The sequence below is a fragment of the Pimephales promelas genome, chromosome 8, assembly GCF_988280905.1.
Source record: "Pimephales promelas chromosome 8, fPimPro1.hap1.1, whole genome shotgun sequence".
Classification (NCBI taxonomy): Eukaryota; Metazoa; Chordata; class Actinopteri; order Cypriniformes; family Leuciscidae; genus Pimephales; species Pimephales promelas.
This window is the reverse complement of record NC_142776.1, coordinates 26,330,947-26,349,628: the sequence shown is the minus strand read 5'-3', so window position 1 is coordinate 26,349,628 and position 18,682 is coordinate 26,330,947. Positions and strand designations below refer to the sequence as shown.

Genomic DNA, 18,682 nt, shown 5'->3' with positions numbered 1-18,682 from the left:
ACTGTTTGCCCCTCTCATCAGAAATAAATTATTTCATAATGAGTCCTTTTTATTTCATACTTTTTTCCTGTGCAATAATTTCCTGTTCAATAATTTCTTTTTTTCTGCAATCTGCCCAGAGATATAAATTGTACAGATAATTCAAGTTAAGTCAGTGAAATCACAATATAAAATGTAACCAAATTCTACTAGACTGTGTCATGTACTTGTACTAGACTGTGTATGTCACAGTCATCGTCTTCACCTGTTTGTCTCGTCATCTGCACCACGCTTCCCCGGATCCTTTTGTTTCCTCTCCTGATCTCACTCCCTCATCAGCCACCTGTTCCTCGTCTGTTCGTCATCATTTTCACCTGTTTGCACTCCATTTAGTTTGATTCCTCTGTCTATTTAGTTCCACCTTATTCAGTCTGTCTTTGTCAGTCGATGTTTATGTCACCCGATGTTTGCGCCTGTTTCCCTGCCTTCCTGCCTGTATGTTTATAATAAATTCGTGTTTGATGTTAATCTGGATTCCTCCCGCTCCTTCGTCCTGCACTCCTGCACCCCTGCACCACACTCCGTGACAGATCGACTGACCAAAAAGCAACATGGACGCCGGGATTTTCCAGGGGATTCTCCACCCGATTCGGCGCCCCCGTTTAAGGCTCGTCCCCCGAAAGCCTGCGCTCACCGTCAGCCCTGCCGAGCCTGCGCTCACCGTCAGCCCTGCCGAGCCTGCGCTCACCGTCAGCCCTGCCGAGCCTGCGCTCACCGTCAGCCCTGCCGAGCCCGAGCTTTCACTGCTGGTTCCGTCCAGCTCTTCAGAGATTGAATGCTCTTCACCGCTGGTTCCGTCCAGCTCTCCAGAGACTGAATGCGCTTCACCGCTGGTTCCGTCCAGCTCTCCAGAGATTGAATGCTCTTCACCGCTGGTTCCGTCCAGCTCTCCAGAGATGGAATGCTCTTCACCGCTGGTTCCGTCCAGCTCTTCAGAGATTGAATGCTCTTCACCGCTGGTTCCGTCCAGCTCTCCAGAGATTGAATGCTCTTCACCGCTGGTTCCGTCCAGCTCTTCAGAGATTGAATGCTCTTCACCGCTGGTTCCGTCCAGCTCTCCAGAGATTGAATGCTCTTCACCGCTGGTTCCGTCCAGCTCTCCAGAGATTGAATGCTCTTCACCGCTGGTTCCGTCCAGCTCTCCAGAGATTGAATGCTCGTCACTGCTGGTTCCGTCCAGCTCTCCAGAGATTGAATGCTCGTCACTGCTGGTTCCGTCCAGCTCTCCAGAGATTGAATGCTCTTCACCGCTGGTTCCGTCCAGCTCTCCAGAGATTGAATGCTCGTCACTGCTGGTTCCGTCCAGCTCTCCAGAGACTGTATGCTCTTCACTGCTGGTTCCGTCCAGCTCTCCAGAGATTGAATGCTCGTCACTGCTGGTTCCGTCCAGCTCTCCAGAGATTGAATGCTCTTCACCGCTGGTTCCGTCCAGCTCTCCAGAGACTGTATGCTCTTCACCGCTGGTTCCGTCCAGCTCTCCAGAGACTGTATGCTCTTCACTGCTGGTTCCGTCCAGCTCTCCAGAGACTGTATGCTCTTCACTGCTGGTTCCGTCCAGCTCTCCAGAGACTGTATGCGCTTCACTGCTGGTTCCGTCCAGCTCTCCAGAGACCGAATGCTCTTCACCGCTGGTTCCGTCCAGCTCTCCAGAGACTGTATGCTCTTCACTGCTGGTTCCGTCCAGCACTCCAGAGACTGTATGCTCTTCACTGCTGGTTCCGTCCAGCTCTCCAGAGACTGTATGCTCTTCACTGCTGGTTCCATCCAGCTCTCCAGAGACCGAATGCTCTTCACTGCTGGTTCCGTCCAGCTCTCCAGAGACTGTATGCTCTTCACTGCTGGTTCCGTCCAGCTCTCCAGAGACTGTATGCTCTTCACTGCTGGTTCCGTCCAGCTCTCCAGAGACTGTACGCTCTTCACTGCTGGTTCCGTCCAGCCCTCCAGAGTCTGTGTGCTCTTCACTGCTGGTTCCGTCCAGCCCTCCAGAGACCGTCCAGCCAGAGACCGTCCAGACCGTCCAGCCAGAGACCGTCCAGACCGTCCAGCCAGAGACCGTCCAGACCGTCCAGCCAGAGACCGTCCAGCCCGTCCAGCCAGAGACCGTCCAGCCCGTCCAGCCAGAGACCGGCCAGACTGTCCAGCCAGAGACCGTCCAGACCGTCCGGCCCGAGACCGTCCAGACCCTCCAGCCCGAGACCGTCCAGACCGTCCAGCCCGAGACCATCCACTCCCCATCTGCCCTTCACCCGGGGACTCAACCCAAATATTTTTTGGGGGGGGGCCCAGTGTCCCAGCCACGGCCGCCGGAAGGGCTCTCACCGCCGTGGCCCCCCGAAGGGCTCTCACCGCCACGGCCGCCTGAAAGGCTCTCACCGCCGTGGTCGCCCGAAGGGCTCTCACCGCCGTGGCCTCCCGAAGGGCTCTCACCGCCGTGGCCTCCCGAAGGGCTCTCACCGCCGTGGCCTCCCGTAGGGCTCTCACCGCCACGGCCTCCTGAAGGGCTCTCTCCGCCGTGGCCACCCGAAGGGTCCTCTCATCCTGCTCCATCCTGGCCACGCCCTCATCCTGCTCCGCCCTGGCCACGCCCTCATCCTGCTCCGCCCTGGCCACGCCCTCATCCTGCTCCATCCTGGCCACGCCCTCATCCTGCTCCGTCCTGGCCACGCCCTCATCCTGCTCCGCCCTGGCCACGCCCTCATCCTGCTCCATCCTGGCCACGCCCTCATCCTGCTCCGCCCTGGCCACGCCCGCTTCCTGCTCCGCCCTGGCCACACCCTCATCCTGCTCCGCCCTGGGGGGGCCTCCTGCGCCTGACCACGTCCTCCACGGCCTCCAGGGCGCCCACCCCCCCTCCCCGCTGATGTTACGGCGTGAGGTCACGCCTACCGGGAGGGGGGAGTGATGTCACAGTCATCGTCTTCACCTGTTTGTCTCGTCATCTGCACCACGCTTCCCCGGATCCTTTTGTTTCCTCTCCTGATCTCACTCCCTCATCAGCCACCTGTTCCTCGTCTGTTCGTCATCATTTTCACCTGTTTGCACTCCATTTAGTTTGATTCCTCTGTCTATTTAGTTCCACCTTATTCAGTCTGTCTTTGTCAGTCGATGTTTATGTCACCCGATGTTTGCGCCTGTTTCCCTGCCTTCCTGCCTGTATGTTTATAATAAATTCGTGTTTGATGTTAATCTGGATTCCTCCCGCTCCTTCGTCCTGCACTCCTGCACCCCTGCACCACACTCCGTGACAGTGTAATGCTAATAATATGTTATAATAATTTGATAAAAAGTGTTTAGTGATTTGATAAGTGTTTATTTTGTCTAATGATAATGCTACAAAAATAATGGTGGTTATTATTATTCATCATACCCTAATGTGTTAAATGGATAATCCACTCAGAAATAAATATTCTGTCATTACTTACTCACCCACATGTCTTTCCAAACCTATAGCCTATAACTTTTTTTTTTGTTTGTTTATTTTGTTTTTGTTTTTGCGGAACTCAAAATATAAAGAAAGTAGGTAACCAAATAGTTTTCATTGTATTTTTGTCCATTTAATGGAAGTTTTTTGTTCCTAGCAAGTCACCTTTGGCTTGCTAAGTTGGGGACACACAATATTCAGCAATATTATTTCTTGACTGCACTGACACTATTAGATGAGAACTGAACTGAGCTGAATAATGACATCACTGTTTTCTCCAGTGTTGTATGTCGAGACCACCTCACTCGAGTCCGAGTCGACACCGAGACCAGAGAGAGTCGAGTCCGAGTCAAGACCAAGTCCATAGAGAGTCGAGTCCGAGACCAGAGACGGTCGAGTCCGAGTCGAGACCGAGACCAGTGAGGGTTGATTACCTAATTTACTTGTATTTACTTAGAGAAATCCTCTACTTAAAGTTTTAAAAATATGATCAGTTTAGGGTAAAAAGGCCACATAGTAGGTGGTGTTAAAATTTATTTTATTACAATTTGTCAAGCGCAGTTGCGCACTAGAAAATCACCAATCACTGGACGTGTCAATCAATTTAAAGAAATATTTTATTTACATACATTAATAATCATGAAAAATATTTTTAATTGAACTCGAGTGGACTCGGAAATAATTCCGAGTCCTAAAAAAAAAAATGTTCGAGTACGAGTCAATTCCGAGTCCAAATGGACACGAGTCCATGACAAGACCAAGACCATTAAAATATGGTCTTGAAACCTAGTCCGAGACGAGTCCGAGTCTCAAGTACTACAACACTGGTTTTCTCCAGAGCTGCTTTATAGCTGAGTTGAAGTCATTCCATAATTGATGAACTTTACACGGTTATTGAACCATCAACGACTGATTTCTGGGTGTGTTTCCCGTACAACGACGTAGTTCGCTGCTTCACTACCATAGTATGATGTATCGTTGGAGAAATCAACAAGCTAGTCACGACTGTTTCCCAAAACCCATTGTCGCAAAGTATCGTTCAACCACGTTGGTTTTGCACATGGTGGACTAATAACTGCTTTTAATGAAACTGTTTGAGATCCAATTAATGCTAGATTTTTTTTAATATAAATTAAAAACATTTTTCTAATTGCTCTCAGTTATTTTGCTTCATTACCAGACTCAATATTTGGCTCGTTCTTACATAGAGCACGTTTGCACATGCGCACTCTTCAAACATGTTACTTTAAATCTTTTGACAAACTAAAAGACGTAAATTCCATTTGTATTTATTCTAAATAAAAGGCACCGGTCAGTTTGCTTATTTTGCTCAAGATAAGGATTTATTACCTCCAAATGTCATGCAATATAGAAACGATGCCTCTAACCACAGGTCGAGAACTGTCGTTTAAGCCACACAACTTTGCGATGCTGTTTGCGAATGTTCGTTGAAACGACGGTTTCGGGAAACACTGACTCGTTGAACTATGCTGATAACGACGGAACTTGCGACCGTAGTTGGTTAGCGATGCTTTCGGGAAACGCACCCCTTGTAAAAAGAGCTAAATAAATAAAGTTTCTTTTACTTGACTAGTTACCAACATTTCCCAAAATATTAAATTTTATGTACCACAAAAGATAATACAGGTTAAGTAATACAGGTTTGGAACAATATGAGGGTGAGTAAATGAGGACATCATTTTCATTTTGGGGTGGACTAATGTGTTGAAAAATAATACACATAATTTGTAATAATACTCAATAATACAATATTTTATTATATCAGTTTTTAATATTTTATTTTCCCCTTTCTCCCATTTACTTTGTCACGTTTTTCTCTTTCAAGCAACGGAAAACCTTTTGCATAATATGAATACTCTCACTAACTCTGTGGTAGACTATATGAACTGTGGAAAACGTTATGAAAGATTATGATTCAGAGAAAGAGTTGGGCATTTTTCCACTGGTAGTGCTTTGACGTTTGCCTGGGTCATCAGTCAAGCATCCCGAGCACAAGCTGGGAGGCATGAAAACTCTGCCAGCACCTCCACACCTCCCCCAGTCTCCCCTCTTAACTGTCATAAACCAGAACGAGAACTTCCGAATCCTACTGCGAGGGGTAAAAAAAAAAAAAAACGCTTGAAAAATCAAAAAGAATTTCCAGCTAATGCACGCAGATGAGGCTCTCTTGTAGAGAGCATGCCTTTGTGTTTCGTTCTAAGATTTCACTAGCTGAAGCTGAGAGCATTAACCGCTACTAGCCTTGCTGAGGATTCCCTGCTGCTTTCAATAAAGTCCCATTTTCTGTAGAGAAGGGTATAATTCCATTCTAATGCATACTTTCCTCCAATGATAAGCTTCCCACATAGCACACATTGAAACGAGGGGTACACTAACGTACCGGAAAGGGACTTTTTTATGAAAACAGCTGCTTGAATATCTCAAAAGATTGTTTCAATTCAGTCTAAAAATATGCCTGATGCAAATAGGAAAATGCTTACTGATTAAATACAGTCCCATTCTATCTAGAACTTTGTGTAAAGCAATATTATAATAAGTGCCAATGCTCATGAAAGATTAATGACATTTCTAGCATATCAAAAAAAAAAGCTGGGATCGGCATCTTAAAATCCATTATTATTCAAATATTTGGACAACGTAGGCCCATTCATCCTGATATTTTCCGGAGTCTTTGTTGAATTAATCACAGCTGGGAATTCATGTCTGTTTTTACTTATTTAATGCAATGGATTGCTAATATTTATTTAGCAAATCATTTTAGTCAGTTTGGATTTTTACAGTCTTACTATCATGTCGTTCCGTACTTTTCTTCTGTGGAACACAAATGAGGATATGTAAAAAAAATAAATAAAATTTAAAAAAAATTGTGAGGCTTATGTTCTATTATTATTACCCATTCTGAACTATGCAGTGTTTAAGTCTCTTAGCATGACAGCAAGAGACAAAGGAATGACACAATAACTATTTAAAGAATGGTAGCTACATACTGTAAAGGATCATGGGCACCAGGTCTTCTTTAATAAAGATAAAGGGGATAAAGGGGACAGTCTTATGAACTTCCGAGTGATTGAGAGGCAATGTTACAAGTCACAAGTGACCCATTTCCTTTAATAAAGCCCTTATACTGAGCCACACTGAAAACGACCCTTACACCAGTCACTGATCTTTTTAAAGCCTCATGCTGGAAGTTCTGATGTAGTCAGCACAAATAGAACACTGCAGATAATTTGAAAAACCACACAGTTTTCAGTCCACATGGTTTGTACTCAGCATCTATAATGGATGGCATATAGTGCGCACTCAGGTAAATTCCGAATTTCCAATTCAGATGCACTAGCTGCAGCAACAGTTCTCTATTTGTGTCCGTTTCATTATAGAAAGCCCAAGTCCTGCACATGCACCGCTCCGTTGAGCCCTTGTTGCGGTCCGGCTCATTGCTATGCATAGAAAAACCCATCTTTATACTTACAATTGGTCAATTTTCCCTTTAAGTCGGACATCTGTCTTTGTTAGAAATTAATCTGCTGATCCCTGTAGAGGCTCCTTGGATTTTAATTAATTGCGTGGACGCGTCAATAAGAGGAATGGAAATGCCAGCGGTAGGCTTGCTGAACTTGTACTTTTCCTCCTGATTCCACTTTCGCTATTCTCACTGGCTTGAAAGTTATTTCAACACTCTGAATGGAAATTAAATAAAGCAGCTCTCGATAATGGGGATTTGCTGCTTGTGTAACACATTAGAAATGCTTCCTTGGCTTTTCCAGGTCCTCAGTCATTTTCAGTGGTTCACTTGCATGACAACAACTGTGTTCTGCATGGAGGGTTCACTATACTGTTTACTTTGTCTCGATTTATCCGCTCGACCGTTTATCCGGTGACCCTCGAAAAGATGTCGAACAAAGGCAACTTTTCTTCCAACAAAGAAGAAGAAAAGTTAGTTTCGCCTGACGGAAATCTCAGGTCACCATTAATCTACAAACACGACATGAAGACTTTTATTCACTCAACGGGGGAAATATTAAAGAAGACAATGTTGAACAGAGAACAATTTGTAAGTGACAGGTAGGGAGATATATTTGCCCACAGGCGGTTGGTTTTCTTCCTATGTGTCAGCCGAGCCTTGATATACAGTGACTTTTGTCAGGGAAAAAAGTGAAGCTTTTGTCAGGAATGATTGAGCTGCGGTTGTGCACCATTCTAACACAAATATTGAATGGGAATAAAGAAATCATGTTGATAGTTTTGTCAGTGAGATGTCAGTGATATTGTGGATGATGTTCTACTCTTATGTCTACTGGAATATTAATCCATTTGCCTCACAGCAGTGTTCAATAGTTTCTTCTTTGCATTTCTTTTACTGTACCTTACACTAAAATACATAGTGCTTTTACCAGCACTGCAGCCATGTTGGATTTGAAACATATGCGTTGATTGTAAAATTCAAGTCGCATTCGGCCATTTACTTCCAGAACAGGTCCATTAACCTTCACTATTTACACACAGTTAAAGTACATTACGTTCACCGTGAAATATTGTCCTTCACTACATTACTGAATTTGGTCCAAATGATACAGTAGCTTTTTCAATAACAGCCATGTCCTTGGCGTAGCGGTAGAATCGTTATGATATTCTGGACAGACACTTTTATGCAACATTGTACAGTTCTTATATTCAGCAGCAAACCTGTGTAGACTTCTACAAGCTCAAAAAGGCATATTGTTAGACATGCATTTAAAAGAAGCACTGGATAAAACCATGTTACTCTTATTTCACAGGACAGTCATCTGCCTGTTCTGCATATTTAATGTCATCAGTGTCATTTCTGCCTCTGTTTTGTTCAGAGTATTATCATGTGTTTTCTCTTTTCTTCCCTTAAGGTGACCGAAACAAGGACAGGCCCTCTTGGATGCAGTAACTATGACAACCTCGATTCTGTCAGTTCCGTTTTGGTTTTGAGTCCTGAGAATAAGATTCATCTACAAGGTAGCGCATTCATTATTTAACTATACCCCACACTTTGCAATGATATTATCATTCTCTGAATGTTATTATTTTGTTGTAATAAAAAGCAGCATGTTAACAGAAATATTCCACAGCCATCTTATTCTGTAAAGGTTTCAAGGAATTTGCCAAGATATTAGCTTTTTTTCAAGATATTAGAACATTTATTTTATTTTAAAAGAATTACTTATAATTTTACTATACACTACCGTTACAATATTTGGGGTCAGTAAGATGTTTTTAAATGTTTGTAATTTTAAAATTAAATGACTGTTTTCTATTTAATAAAATTTTAAAATGTAATTTATTCCTGTGATGGCAAAGCTGAATTTTCAGCATCATTACTACAGTCTTTAGTGTCACATGATCCTTCTGAAATCATTCTAATAAGCTTATTTTGTGCTCAAGTAATATTTTGTATTAATCAATGTTGACATACAGTACATGTATAAAAAAATCAGGATCATTTTTTTTTTTTTTTTTTTTTTAGAAAATAATGCATGTCTTTACTGTCACATTTAAGTTAATATGCCCTTGCTATTAATTTGTTTAAAAAAAAAAATGTTGTATGCATGTTATATATTAATATATAAACAATTTTGCATTATTTTAGGGCTTCAGGCCATTCTGCCAGAATACCTAAGGAGCCGATTTGTGGAGGCAGCTCTCAGTTATATTGGCTGTCATTCCGAGGGTGATTTTGTGTGCCGGGATAATGACTGCTGGTGCAAATGCAGTGTTGATTACCCCCAGTGCAACTGTCCCAGTGAAGACCTGAAGGCTATGCAGGACAGTCTAAAACTCATCAGAGAATCATGGACGCAAGCCAACCAAGAGTTTAAAGAGTCTGGTAAGATTCTGGGCATTCACTGAAAGTATTGCTTTACATTGTCAAGTTAATGAGAGAAGTAGCAGTTTGTGAACAAATATCTATTTTTGATTCGGTTTATCCAGTTTAAAACAGTCTGAACTGTCTTTTATCAGTGAATAATCATTCAAATTTCAGTCTTGTGTATGCTTTTGTATAACGTAATGACATATAGAGACAAATTAACTACTTTTTTAAGATTATTTTATTTCTTTTTGAATTGAAACCATTAGTCCCAATGGGGACTAATTTCATGGAATAGAATCTCCAGCTCAATTCTTAAAAAATTACAGTCATATAGGGGTGATTAAATCAGAATCACTTTGAGGTGAATTATTTCATTAAATGTTTCAAAAGCAAGCAATGGTTTTGTATCGCAAGAAGTTTCATAGTTATGAATTGTTGTTTTGTTTTGTTTTTAGTTCAGAGAGGCCTGTAGCATGCCAGCACCAAATTAATTATGTTATGCCACTTAGATCTGTGAATATCCCTGACAAATACAGTGATTGTTGTCACCTTGTTACATTTGATGGCTGACAAGAAAATAGTGGGAAGTGCTTCCTGGGATCTAGTGTCATTGTCATTGTGGTAAAGCAGTGTTTTGGACTTGGCAGGCTTACTTGTCCCTAAGCTAGGCACTGTGCCAGCACGGAGCAGGTTTTTGTGTGCATCACACCCATGTTGGAGCTCTACCTCCTGCAGCAACAGCAGGGAGTGAAAAACCTCTGCCTAATGACTGTAAACCAAATAAATAAACAACAATCATCTGCTGGAGCGAGATCACCCACTAGTTCGCTTCTCTATTTGGCCGGGACACCACACCGTTGTTTTGTAATGAAATTTGAAATCAAAACAAAACTTGGACAGATCAATGGATATCTAAAAATGGAACTTGTAATATTTCCAATTACCTAATGTTTGATTGCATGGAAAATCCAATTCTGCACAGACTGGAATTGTCGGGTTATGATGAGGATCTGTGTTGTTAATTATAGCCACTGAGATCATTTCTTGTTAGATGTTAGGGAGAGCATTGATTTGGGCGTTGAGCACCGTAACACGGCTATCGATTTTTCTTGCCACAAACGAAAATGAACTTCCCTCTGCTTGAAGACATTTGTGTGGCCGAGGTTATTCTGCTTTGCTTTAACGTCTTGTCATCCTGTCAGACCTTAATGTTTATTTTTTGCTGTTGTTGTTCAAGTTGAACCACATGTGCTGCTTCAAAATCAGCCTGTCCTTCTTAGGAATGGCTTAGTGTTTCTTAGCAATTCATTGAAAATACCTTGCTGTCCTCGCCTATCAGTGTTCAATCACACAGGACAATTTTCAATTTTCATCAAAGGAATGAAAATAACGTTCCACCTGCTCCCCTTCCACCCCCAGTTTCACTGTTGACTCATTTTATCGAACATGACTGATTTCTTTTCCCTGAACATGAGGCAAAGTCATTCCAGTAATTTATTCTCAGCACTTGTCTACCTTTCTAGATGACTTCCAAAATTTTGTGAGGAGATTACCAACGTTCTATGCTCTGAACACATCTGCTGTGCAGTACTTTTGGAAGATGGACTCTGGCGTTCAGCAACGCTTTCAACTGTTGGAGACTAGCACTCAACAGCTGCTCAGCAAAGCACAGCGGATTGTCGGCAAACTCTTCAAACTCAGCAAAAGGTGTCGGACTCAACCCAAAATATCTGTGCCCAGGGAAAGGTAAGATATCTGCCATCTTCCTACTGGGTTATAAATGGAAATGTCCGTATTTATAATTGATTGTAATGTGATGAGAGGTAAAAATAGTTTGTCATTACTTCTTAAAGGATTCAGGGTTGAACAGGCTTTTACAGTAAGGTTCCTTTTGTTAACATTAGTTAATTTGGTATCAGGAACAAACAATCTAACATACTTTACAACACTTTCTAGGCAATTCTTATAATGAAGTATAGCTCCATTTATACTTATTCATTACTTAGACAACTCTTGCTGGTTATGTATTTTTTCAAAAATGTATTTTTGGATCATTTTTAGCCCAAAAAAAAAAAAGCAACGGACTGCAGCTTTAACCATGATTAATTGTTATTATAAAATGATGTATAATTGTATAAGTATTGTTTATCATTTGTCCTCAATACCTGATTCTGCCAATAACTGATGTTAACAGACCTTGTCAAACCCTGAATTATCCTATAATGTCTCACCCCAAGGAGTCATATACTGACGCTTTTGACATTTCGTCTACATCCAACGCACATGGCACCCTTTAGCATTAGTACGAGACGCAGCTATATATGGGCCAGAACGTGCTTCCTAGTGGTCTTATTGTAAACCTACGTGAAACGTGAAACAGGAAGTGTGTCATAACTTCAGCATACATTAACTGATCTTGATGAAACTTCAGCAGTGTATTCACTGTAAGAGGCTGATCACATGGATGTGACAACTTGAGTCAAAGTTATAGCGCCACCAACTGGCAGCAGGAAGTGTGTCACTTTCAAAATGCTTTGAAATCACCCTCTTATTTTTGCTTCAAACTTCATCTGTATAATGTAAATACACGGCAGATGAAGACCTCTGAATGGATTCTTGATATCGTTGATACTGTTGCCGTGGAAATGCATCAAACTTTGAAATTCTTTTAGGATACTTTTGAGACTCTTAGCATGCTTGAAACTGCATGAAACTCAACAGACGCATCACATTTATTAGCCAGTAGACATGTGCAAAGTTTCAGAAACAGGCGTGGTGCAGGGACTAAATAGCGCCACCTTTTGACAAAATCGGGGTTTGTTAGTTTTATCTACAGTTACAAAAATCAGTATGTACATTGTACTCCTCAAGCCGGACAACTTTCTAATTCATAGTCATTAGCTCGGACCAAGAGGAAGTCAGATATTTTGGTTTGAATGTGGAGAAAATCTCAGAATTTTGCCATTCTCTCAGTGTCTCTGTGTGTGAGTGAGAGGAGGGGGGCCTGTCAGGTTAATTTTAACCATTTATTTGCTGTATGCGACTTCTCTGGCATTTTGGGGGCCTTAACATCCTCTAAAACTCTTGAAACTTTGAACACGGGTCAGAACCCACGGCCATCAGGGCCGGGCTGAAGCTGGGTGTAACCAACCCCAGAAACCTGCCCCAGCTGGGCGGTACCGCCACCTCTGGGCCTTTAGGTAACTAATGGCACCGGGGTTGCGGTGCCACTGGCTTGGGCCCGCAATCGCTGCTCGCAGCTATATTTATATATATTTCTTTTCATTTTTTTTTTTGGAACTGATTCCAAATGGATGTACTAATAGGAGATTTAAAATACATGTCCTCCAAACTAATTAATTAAGAAATGCCTTTAACACACTACTCAGTCCATATCTGAGGGCAATTGTGGCAAGCATAATTGTGTTAAGTCTAGTGTCTTGGCTGAAGTCCCAGCCTTTCTGAAATGATAGAGACTGTCCCATCTAATCATTTCAAGAGTTAGTGGATGAATAGTTTTTATCTTCCCATCTATAGGCTAAAGTGCAGGATGTGCTTTAATGGAAGACACAAGAAACAGGTAATTTACGGGCTCCGCACTGGCATGATAGTGCAGTGCCTTTGGTAAGGGCTGTGGAAGGAGAAAGTTCACGACTGAGGTCTGAAACTGAGTGTTCAAAGATGGTTGAGGGTCAGGGCTGTGCAAAAATGAGAATTATGCAAACCACGCAGGCAGCCAATTCAAGTGGAAACTACTTGAGTCAGATGAGGTGAAAGCGAAGCCTAAAGCGATGATCAGCTTCACAGTTGAAATTCTTGGTTCATTAATATTCATATTGACTTCTCAAAGACATACTATTCAGATATCCCCATATTATCAGGCAATATGGTTGTATATAGATGCCTCTGAGAATCTTCTACTACATAATTTATTCCCTGGAAGGGACAATGAGATTTTCAGATTTCCAATTTTGCACTTCTTCCTTGCAAATATCTAGCATACTGGAAAATTAGCATCATATATTCTTGGCATATGACAACAGTTATACAATTAATAGATCATATTAATTGGTCTTTTTTGAGTATTATTATTTTTTAATCAGTATAAAAATGAAATAACTTTAAATTTGCCCAGTATACAAAGATGGCATTTTAGGGCCTATTTACAGCTGGTCAATGTGTTTTCTCTGAACGGATAGTTATGAACAGGCCAGGTGTAAATTCCCTCCCAAACACTTTTGAGAAAATGCAAAGTTTTTCAGGGGAACGCAAATGTTTTGATATAATGCAAAAGTTTTGAAAAATATTTGTCCCTCCCATCCCATATATATATATTTTTTTCTATACAAACCACAGTTTGGGAAACCCTGACATAATGTCATATTTCCTGCATTTCATGTTGTTTATAACAAAGAATGCAAACTATTTTCTCTTTGTAGTTTCCTGTTAATATGCTACAAAATAATCTTGTCAAAATCTAATCTATAACAATTAAGTTCATAAAGTCAAAAGTTGTCTAAAAGTCTAAAAGTAATAAACAAGTAGTCAGAATACATTACCTTAAATGTGTAATCTACTAGATTATGTTACTAACTATTTTTGTCATGTAATTTTTAATCAGTAATGGACTAATTTGTAAGTAATGCTAAATGCCCTAATTAATCATGTAAATAATTGAATGATTAATTAGGGTATTTTTAAGCATGTATAATTCATTATAATTTTAATATGATTCTAATTTATAAAGCTGTTAGTTAAATATGTGAAGTAAACACAAAAAGTGCTGTATTTGCCTTTATCTTGCAACACTGTTGAAAACAAACATGTCCATACGTGATCCTGGATCACAAAACCAGTCACAAGTTATCGATTTGTCTTTATGCCAAAAATCATTAGGATGCTAAGTAAGGATCATGTTCCATGAAGATATTTTGATATTTTCTTACCATAAATATATAAAAGAGTGAATCACAATTGCAAACATAAATTTTCTCAATTTTGCCCCCTCGCATTCCAGATTTTCAACATACACTTAAAACATCAATGGAAATCGTATGTATTCAGCTTTTAGAATATGTATAAATCTCAATTCCCATGACTTGTTTTGTGGTCCAGGCTCACATATATGGGAATACAATTAGATCTGAAGTCCAAATATACTGTATACTAATACTTTCCAAAGTTTCCTATCTTGGGAATAAGGAATAGGGCATGAGAACAATAACTGCATGTGTTTGAAATGTCTCTGCAATCTGCCTTGATCTATCTTCAAGTGCATGCTTCCTCTTTGATAACATATGATTCAAGTTGCAGCTAGAAAATAAAGCAGACAAATAGAAAAGACATTTTATTAGACTGCTTTTGAGTTCCTGATTTACTGTTTTGTTTTCTTTGTCACTTCATCATTCACTCTTGATTTATTTGATTTTCAAACTTCCTTGAAATGACTTTTTTTCATTCCCTTTGTCTGGCAGAATTTATCAACAGCTTGATTTTTTTTTCTTTTTTTTTTTCATTAAATGCATTCTCATATATTTGCTTTATGATTGTTTTCATATCACTTTGTCTTTCACTACAGCTTTAAATAGAATCAGTGCTTTAAAATAATAGTCAAATACATTAACTTTCTGAATCTGATTTTGAAAGATTATACTTCCTGACAAATACATATTTCTTAATGGGTGTAAAAAAAAATAAATAAAAAAAAACTTATTTAAGCTAGTGTTGTTCTTCCATCAGATGCGTTTTACACTTTAAAATATGGAAATTGTCATGAAATTGTTTTCTCGTGGAATAAATGTGCATGAGCATGTTTTGTCTCTGGTGTGAATTTCCGTTTCGCTGTCAGTAAAATATGCTGACAGGCTGCTGAGGTTTTTTTCCATTGCCAACCACCTGCATACTGACTGTCTCAGGCAGCCTGGTGCCATGAATATTTATACATTCTGTTGCCATCACTTATGTTTTAATCCAGGGTAAACTGTTTTTCTCTGCGCAAGTGGAAGTTCCATGGCAATTCCATGGCAATGAAAATCTTCAGCTATCTCTTAGGAGAGCTTAACAAGAGGGCAATTGCTGAAATAGATTTTTGCTCTACGAAAAGAGGAGTTACCATACATAACACAAGCCTCGGAAATAAAGTTATAAGCCATTTCTGAGCAGAACAAAGAATATTTAACATTACAGGTTTGTTATGATTTGTGTTTTTTAGTGAGGATTGACATGACATTAAAATGCATCACAAATTACATTCAATATGGCTCAGATAGTTAATAGACTACATGGTACAGGGATAGACACAGCATGTACTATTTTTAAATTAGGCTTTATAAATGCTGTATGATATCTGTTTTTACTCTGTTATTGTTTTTGGATAATGGGAAATAGGAAACAAGTTCATTTTAGCTGATGTTTACAATTTGACTCCATGTGACAGGTCGTGCTGATCCACTCCACTGAGTTCATTTGCCAGTGGCTGCAGAGAGAATCATTACTGTCTCTGAATATGCATGTTATGTTAATTTTTAGCAGGATGGCATTTTTTCATGCTCGTAAAATGGATGAAATTATTTGGAAATAATTTAGTGCCTGGTGTTGTTTTTTTTAAGTACTGATTTTTCAAAATTTTCCACTTGGGTTAAGTAATCTATTATGAGAAAAAAAAAATCTATTATGAGTCTATATTTCTAGTCATTTTAGTTACAATCTTTCTTCTTTGTCGACCAATTAAAACATATAAATTATTATAATGAAATAATTACTTTGAAAACATATGCAAGCTGCATTTAAATCGCAACCACGTCTTTATACACACATTGTATGTTTTATTTTGTTCAATACATTGCATAAGTATGTGCTGTTACGCTGCAAGCTATTGGAGAATTCCCATGGGCATCAAGTACCTTGATTAATTCTGGTGACATCTTTAATATTGCCACTTACTCTATATTTCGACTCTATCTAAGATGAAATACAATATCATTTATGACTTTCAAGACAATCTGACTCATCACATTCATCCCTTCCTTCCTTCACCATAGGCCTCTCAGCTATTGGCTGAGGTATATCCTCTCCATCATGTACTGCAGTGAGAACAATCAGATAGGCTCCTACATGGAGGAAACTCGAACATGCTCCTGTCATTATGAGCACCCGTCCTGCCAGGGTGTCATCCCGTGCTCCGTGGGCGACGGTCCTCACTGCGCCTCCTGCTCCTATGAGAACCGTTCTCGCTGTGCCAGTTGCAATCCTGGCTACATGCTAAGCCAAGGGACCTGTAGGAATACCATACCGGATTCTACCGACAACTACATCGGTTTTGAGACCGACCTCCAGGACCTGGAGCTCCGCTACCTGCTGCAAAAGAAGGACGGGCGGATCAGTATTCACGCCATGTTCATAAGCAATGACGTCAGACTCAACAACTGGTTTGATCCCAGCTGGAGGAAGAGGATGTTGTTGACGCTGAAGAGCAGCAAATTCAAGTCTAGCCACGTTCACATGCTCCTAGGGATCACCCTGCAGATATGCCTTACTAAAAACAGCACCCTGGAACCCGTGCTGTCCGTCTACATCAACCCATTCGGAGGGAGTCATTCTGAGAGCTGGATCATGCCCATTGACCAGAACAGTTACCCAGACTGGGAAAGGACCAAGTTAGACATCCCACTTGACTGTTATAACTGGACCCTGACTCTAGGTAACAAGTGGAAGACCTTTTTTGAGACAGTACACATTTACCTGAGGAGCCGTGTCAAAACAGCGTCAGCTCAGGGTAACAGCAGCGCCCATTTCGAACCATTGGAATACATGGATTCGTCCCGTAACCTGGGCTACATGAAAATCAACAGTATGCAGGTGTTCGGGTACAGTATGCACTTTGATCCAGATGCCATTCAAGACTTGATCCTGCAGCTGGACTACCCCTACACGCAGGGCTCACAGGACTCGGCCTTGCTCCAGCTGCTGGAGATCCGGGACCGGGTCAACCGACTCTCTCCACCGGGCCAGCAACCTCTGGACCTGTTTGCCTGCTTGTTACGCCACCGTCTCAAACTTTCTACCACTGATGTGGTCCGAATACAGACTGCTCTTCAGGCCTTCAGCTCCAAGCAGCCCAACTCAATGGAGTATGAAACTACCAAACTATGTAGCTAATAAGGCACTGCAAGTTAGCAGTATGTTTGTAGTTATTTCTGTAACTGTAGGTAAATAGCCTGGCATACTTTTTTGGGGGAAAGGAAACCTTGGATACAGTGTTGATGGTAATGCCAAGGTTCTGTTGTTTGTTTGAACCACTGATGTAATGGGCAACTTCAGAAGAATGGCCAAACTTTTGCCTTTTCGTTTCGTTAACTGCATTGATGATTTACAATAACTCATGGCGTGATGACCTCATTTCAGTTTCATGGCACACTGCAGAATTTAGCATCAGCTCCAGTCTTAATAAAAAATGTGAGCAGTAGGACTTTTTTTAAGTGATTTTTATTGTATTTAAGCAAAACAGAGGCCATAAACACATGGTGAGCCGAACCGTGTTAGTGTAATCAGGTGTTCCCGCTGTGTCTGGGCAGAATTCTGACTTATTTGAATTTGTTTTCCCTTTTTTATGCTGTCTGTCAACACTGTAACTCTCAAAAAATATCAATATCCTAATCAACAATAGGTGGTATTGTTGATGCTTCAAACTTTTTTTATGGTATTCGTTTGAATATGAATGTAGGAGGAGGAAATCTGGTTAATAATAAAAATCACACACCATAAGCAAGGTACTTATGCTGTTTCATGTACATTTATTTTTATAAAATTAATTATTTGTGACAAGTTACAAAGGTAATGTCAATAAAATGTATAGAACATGAATTTGTTAATACTCTAAATAAAAGTCATTTTTATGTGCCGTCTGTAAATATGTCCTATTGCTTGAATTGCACATAATTTATGTAATTTTATTTGGAGACTTTTATATATGTCTGATAAATGATTCCTTGAGAGAGCCAATTCATCTGCGAGAAAAGCTTTGACAACTTGCATGTCAGGAAAAAAAGAAGAAAAAAAGTCAAAGCCCACGTTGGAGCCGACTGCTTTTTGACATAAACACCTGGGGCCTCATTTTTTTTACGACAGATACATAAACTGTTTTTATAAATCTGGGGTGCGTTTCCCATACAATGACGTAGTTCACTGCTTCACTACCATAGTACAATGCATAGTTGGAGAAATCAACTAGCTAGTCACGACTGTTTCCCGAAAACCACTGTCGCAAAGTATCGTTCAACCATGTTGGTTTCGCACGTGGTGGAGTATAACTACTTTTAATGAAACTGTTTGAGATCCAATTAACGCTAGATTTTTTTTATATATAA

The 18,682-nt window shown here is 40.6% G+C and overlaps 1 protein-coding gene across 1 annotated transcript in view; it reads left to right on the top strand.

Moving 5' to 3' along the window:
- brinp3a.1 (BMP/retinoic acid inducible neural specific 3a, tandem duplicate 1) overlaps positions 1-18,226 on the top strand; it is a 37,771-nt gene extending 19,545 nt beyond the window's left edge. The window contains exons 5-8 of the mRNA XM_039647774.2: positions 8,359-8,464; positions 9,096-9,332; positions 10,841-11,063; positions 16,358-18,226. Coding sequence (XP_039503708.2) covers positions 8,359-8,464; positions 9,096-9,332; positions 10,841-11,063; positions 16,358-17,474 — 1,683 coding nt within the window. The 3' untranslated portion in view covers positions 17,475-18,226. The remainder of the gene's footprint in view (positions 1-8,358; positions 8,465-9,095; positions 9,333-10,840; positions 11,064-16,357) is intronic.
- Positions 18,227-18,682: the final 456 nt, after the last annotated feature.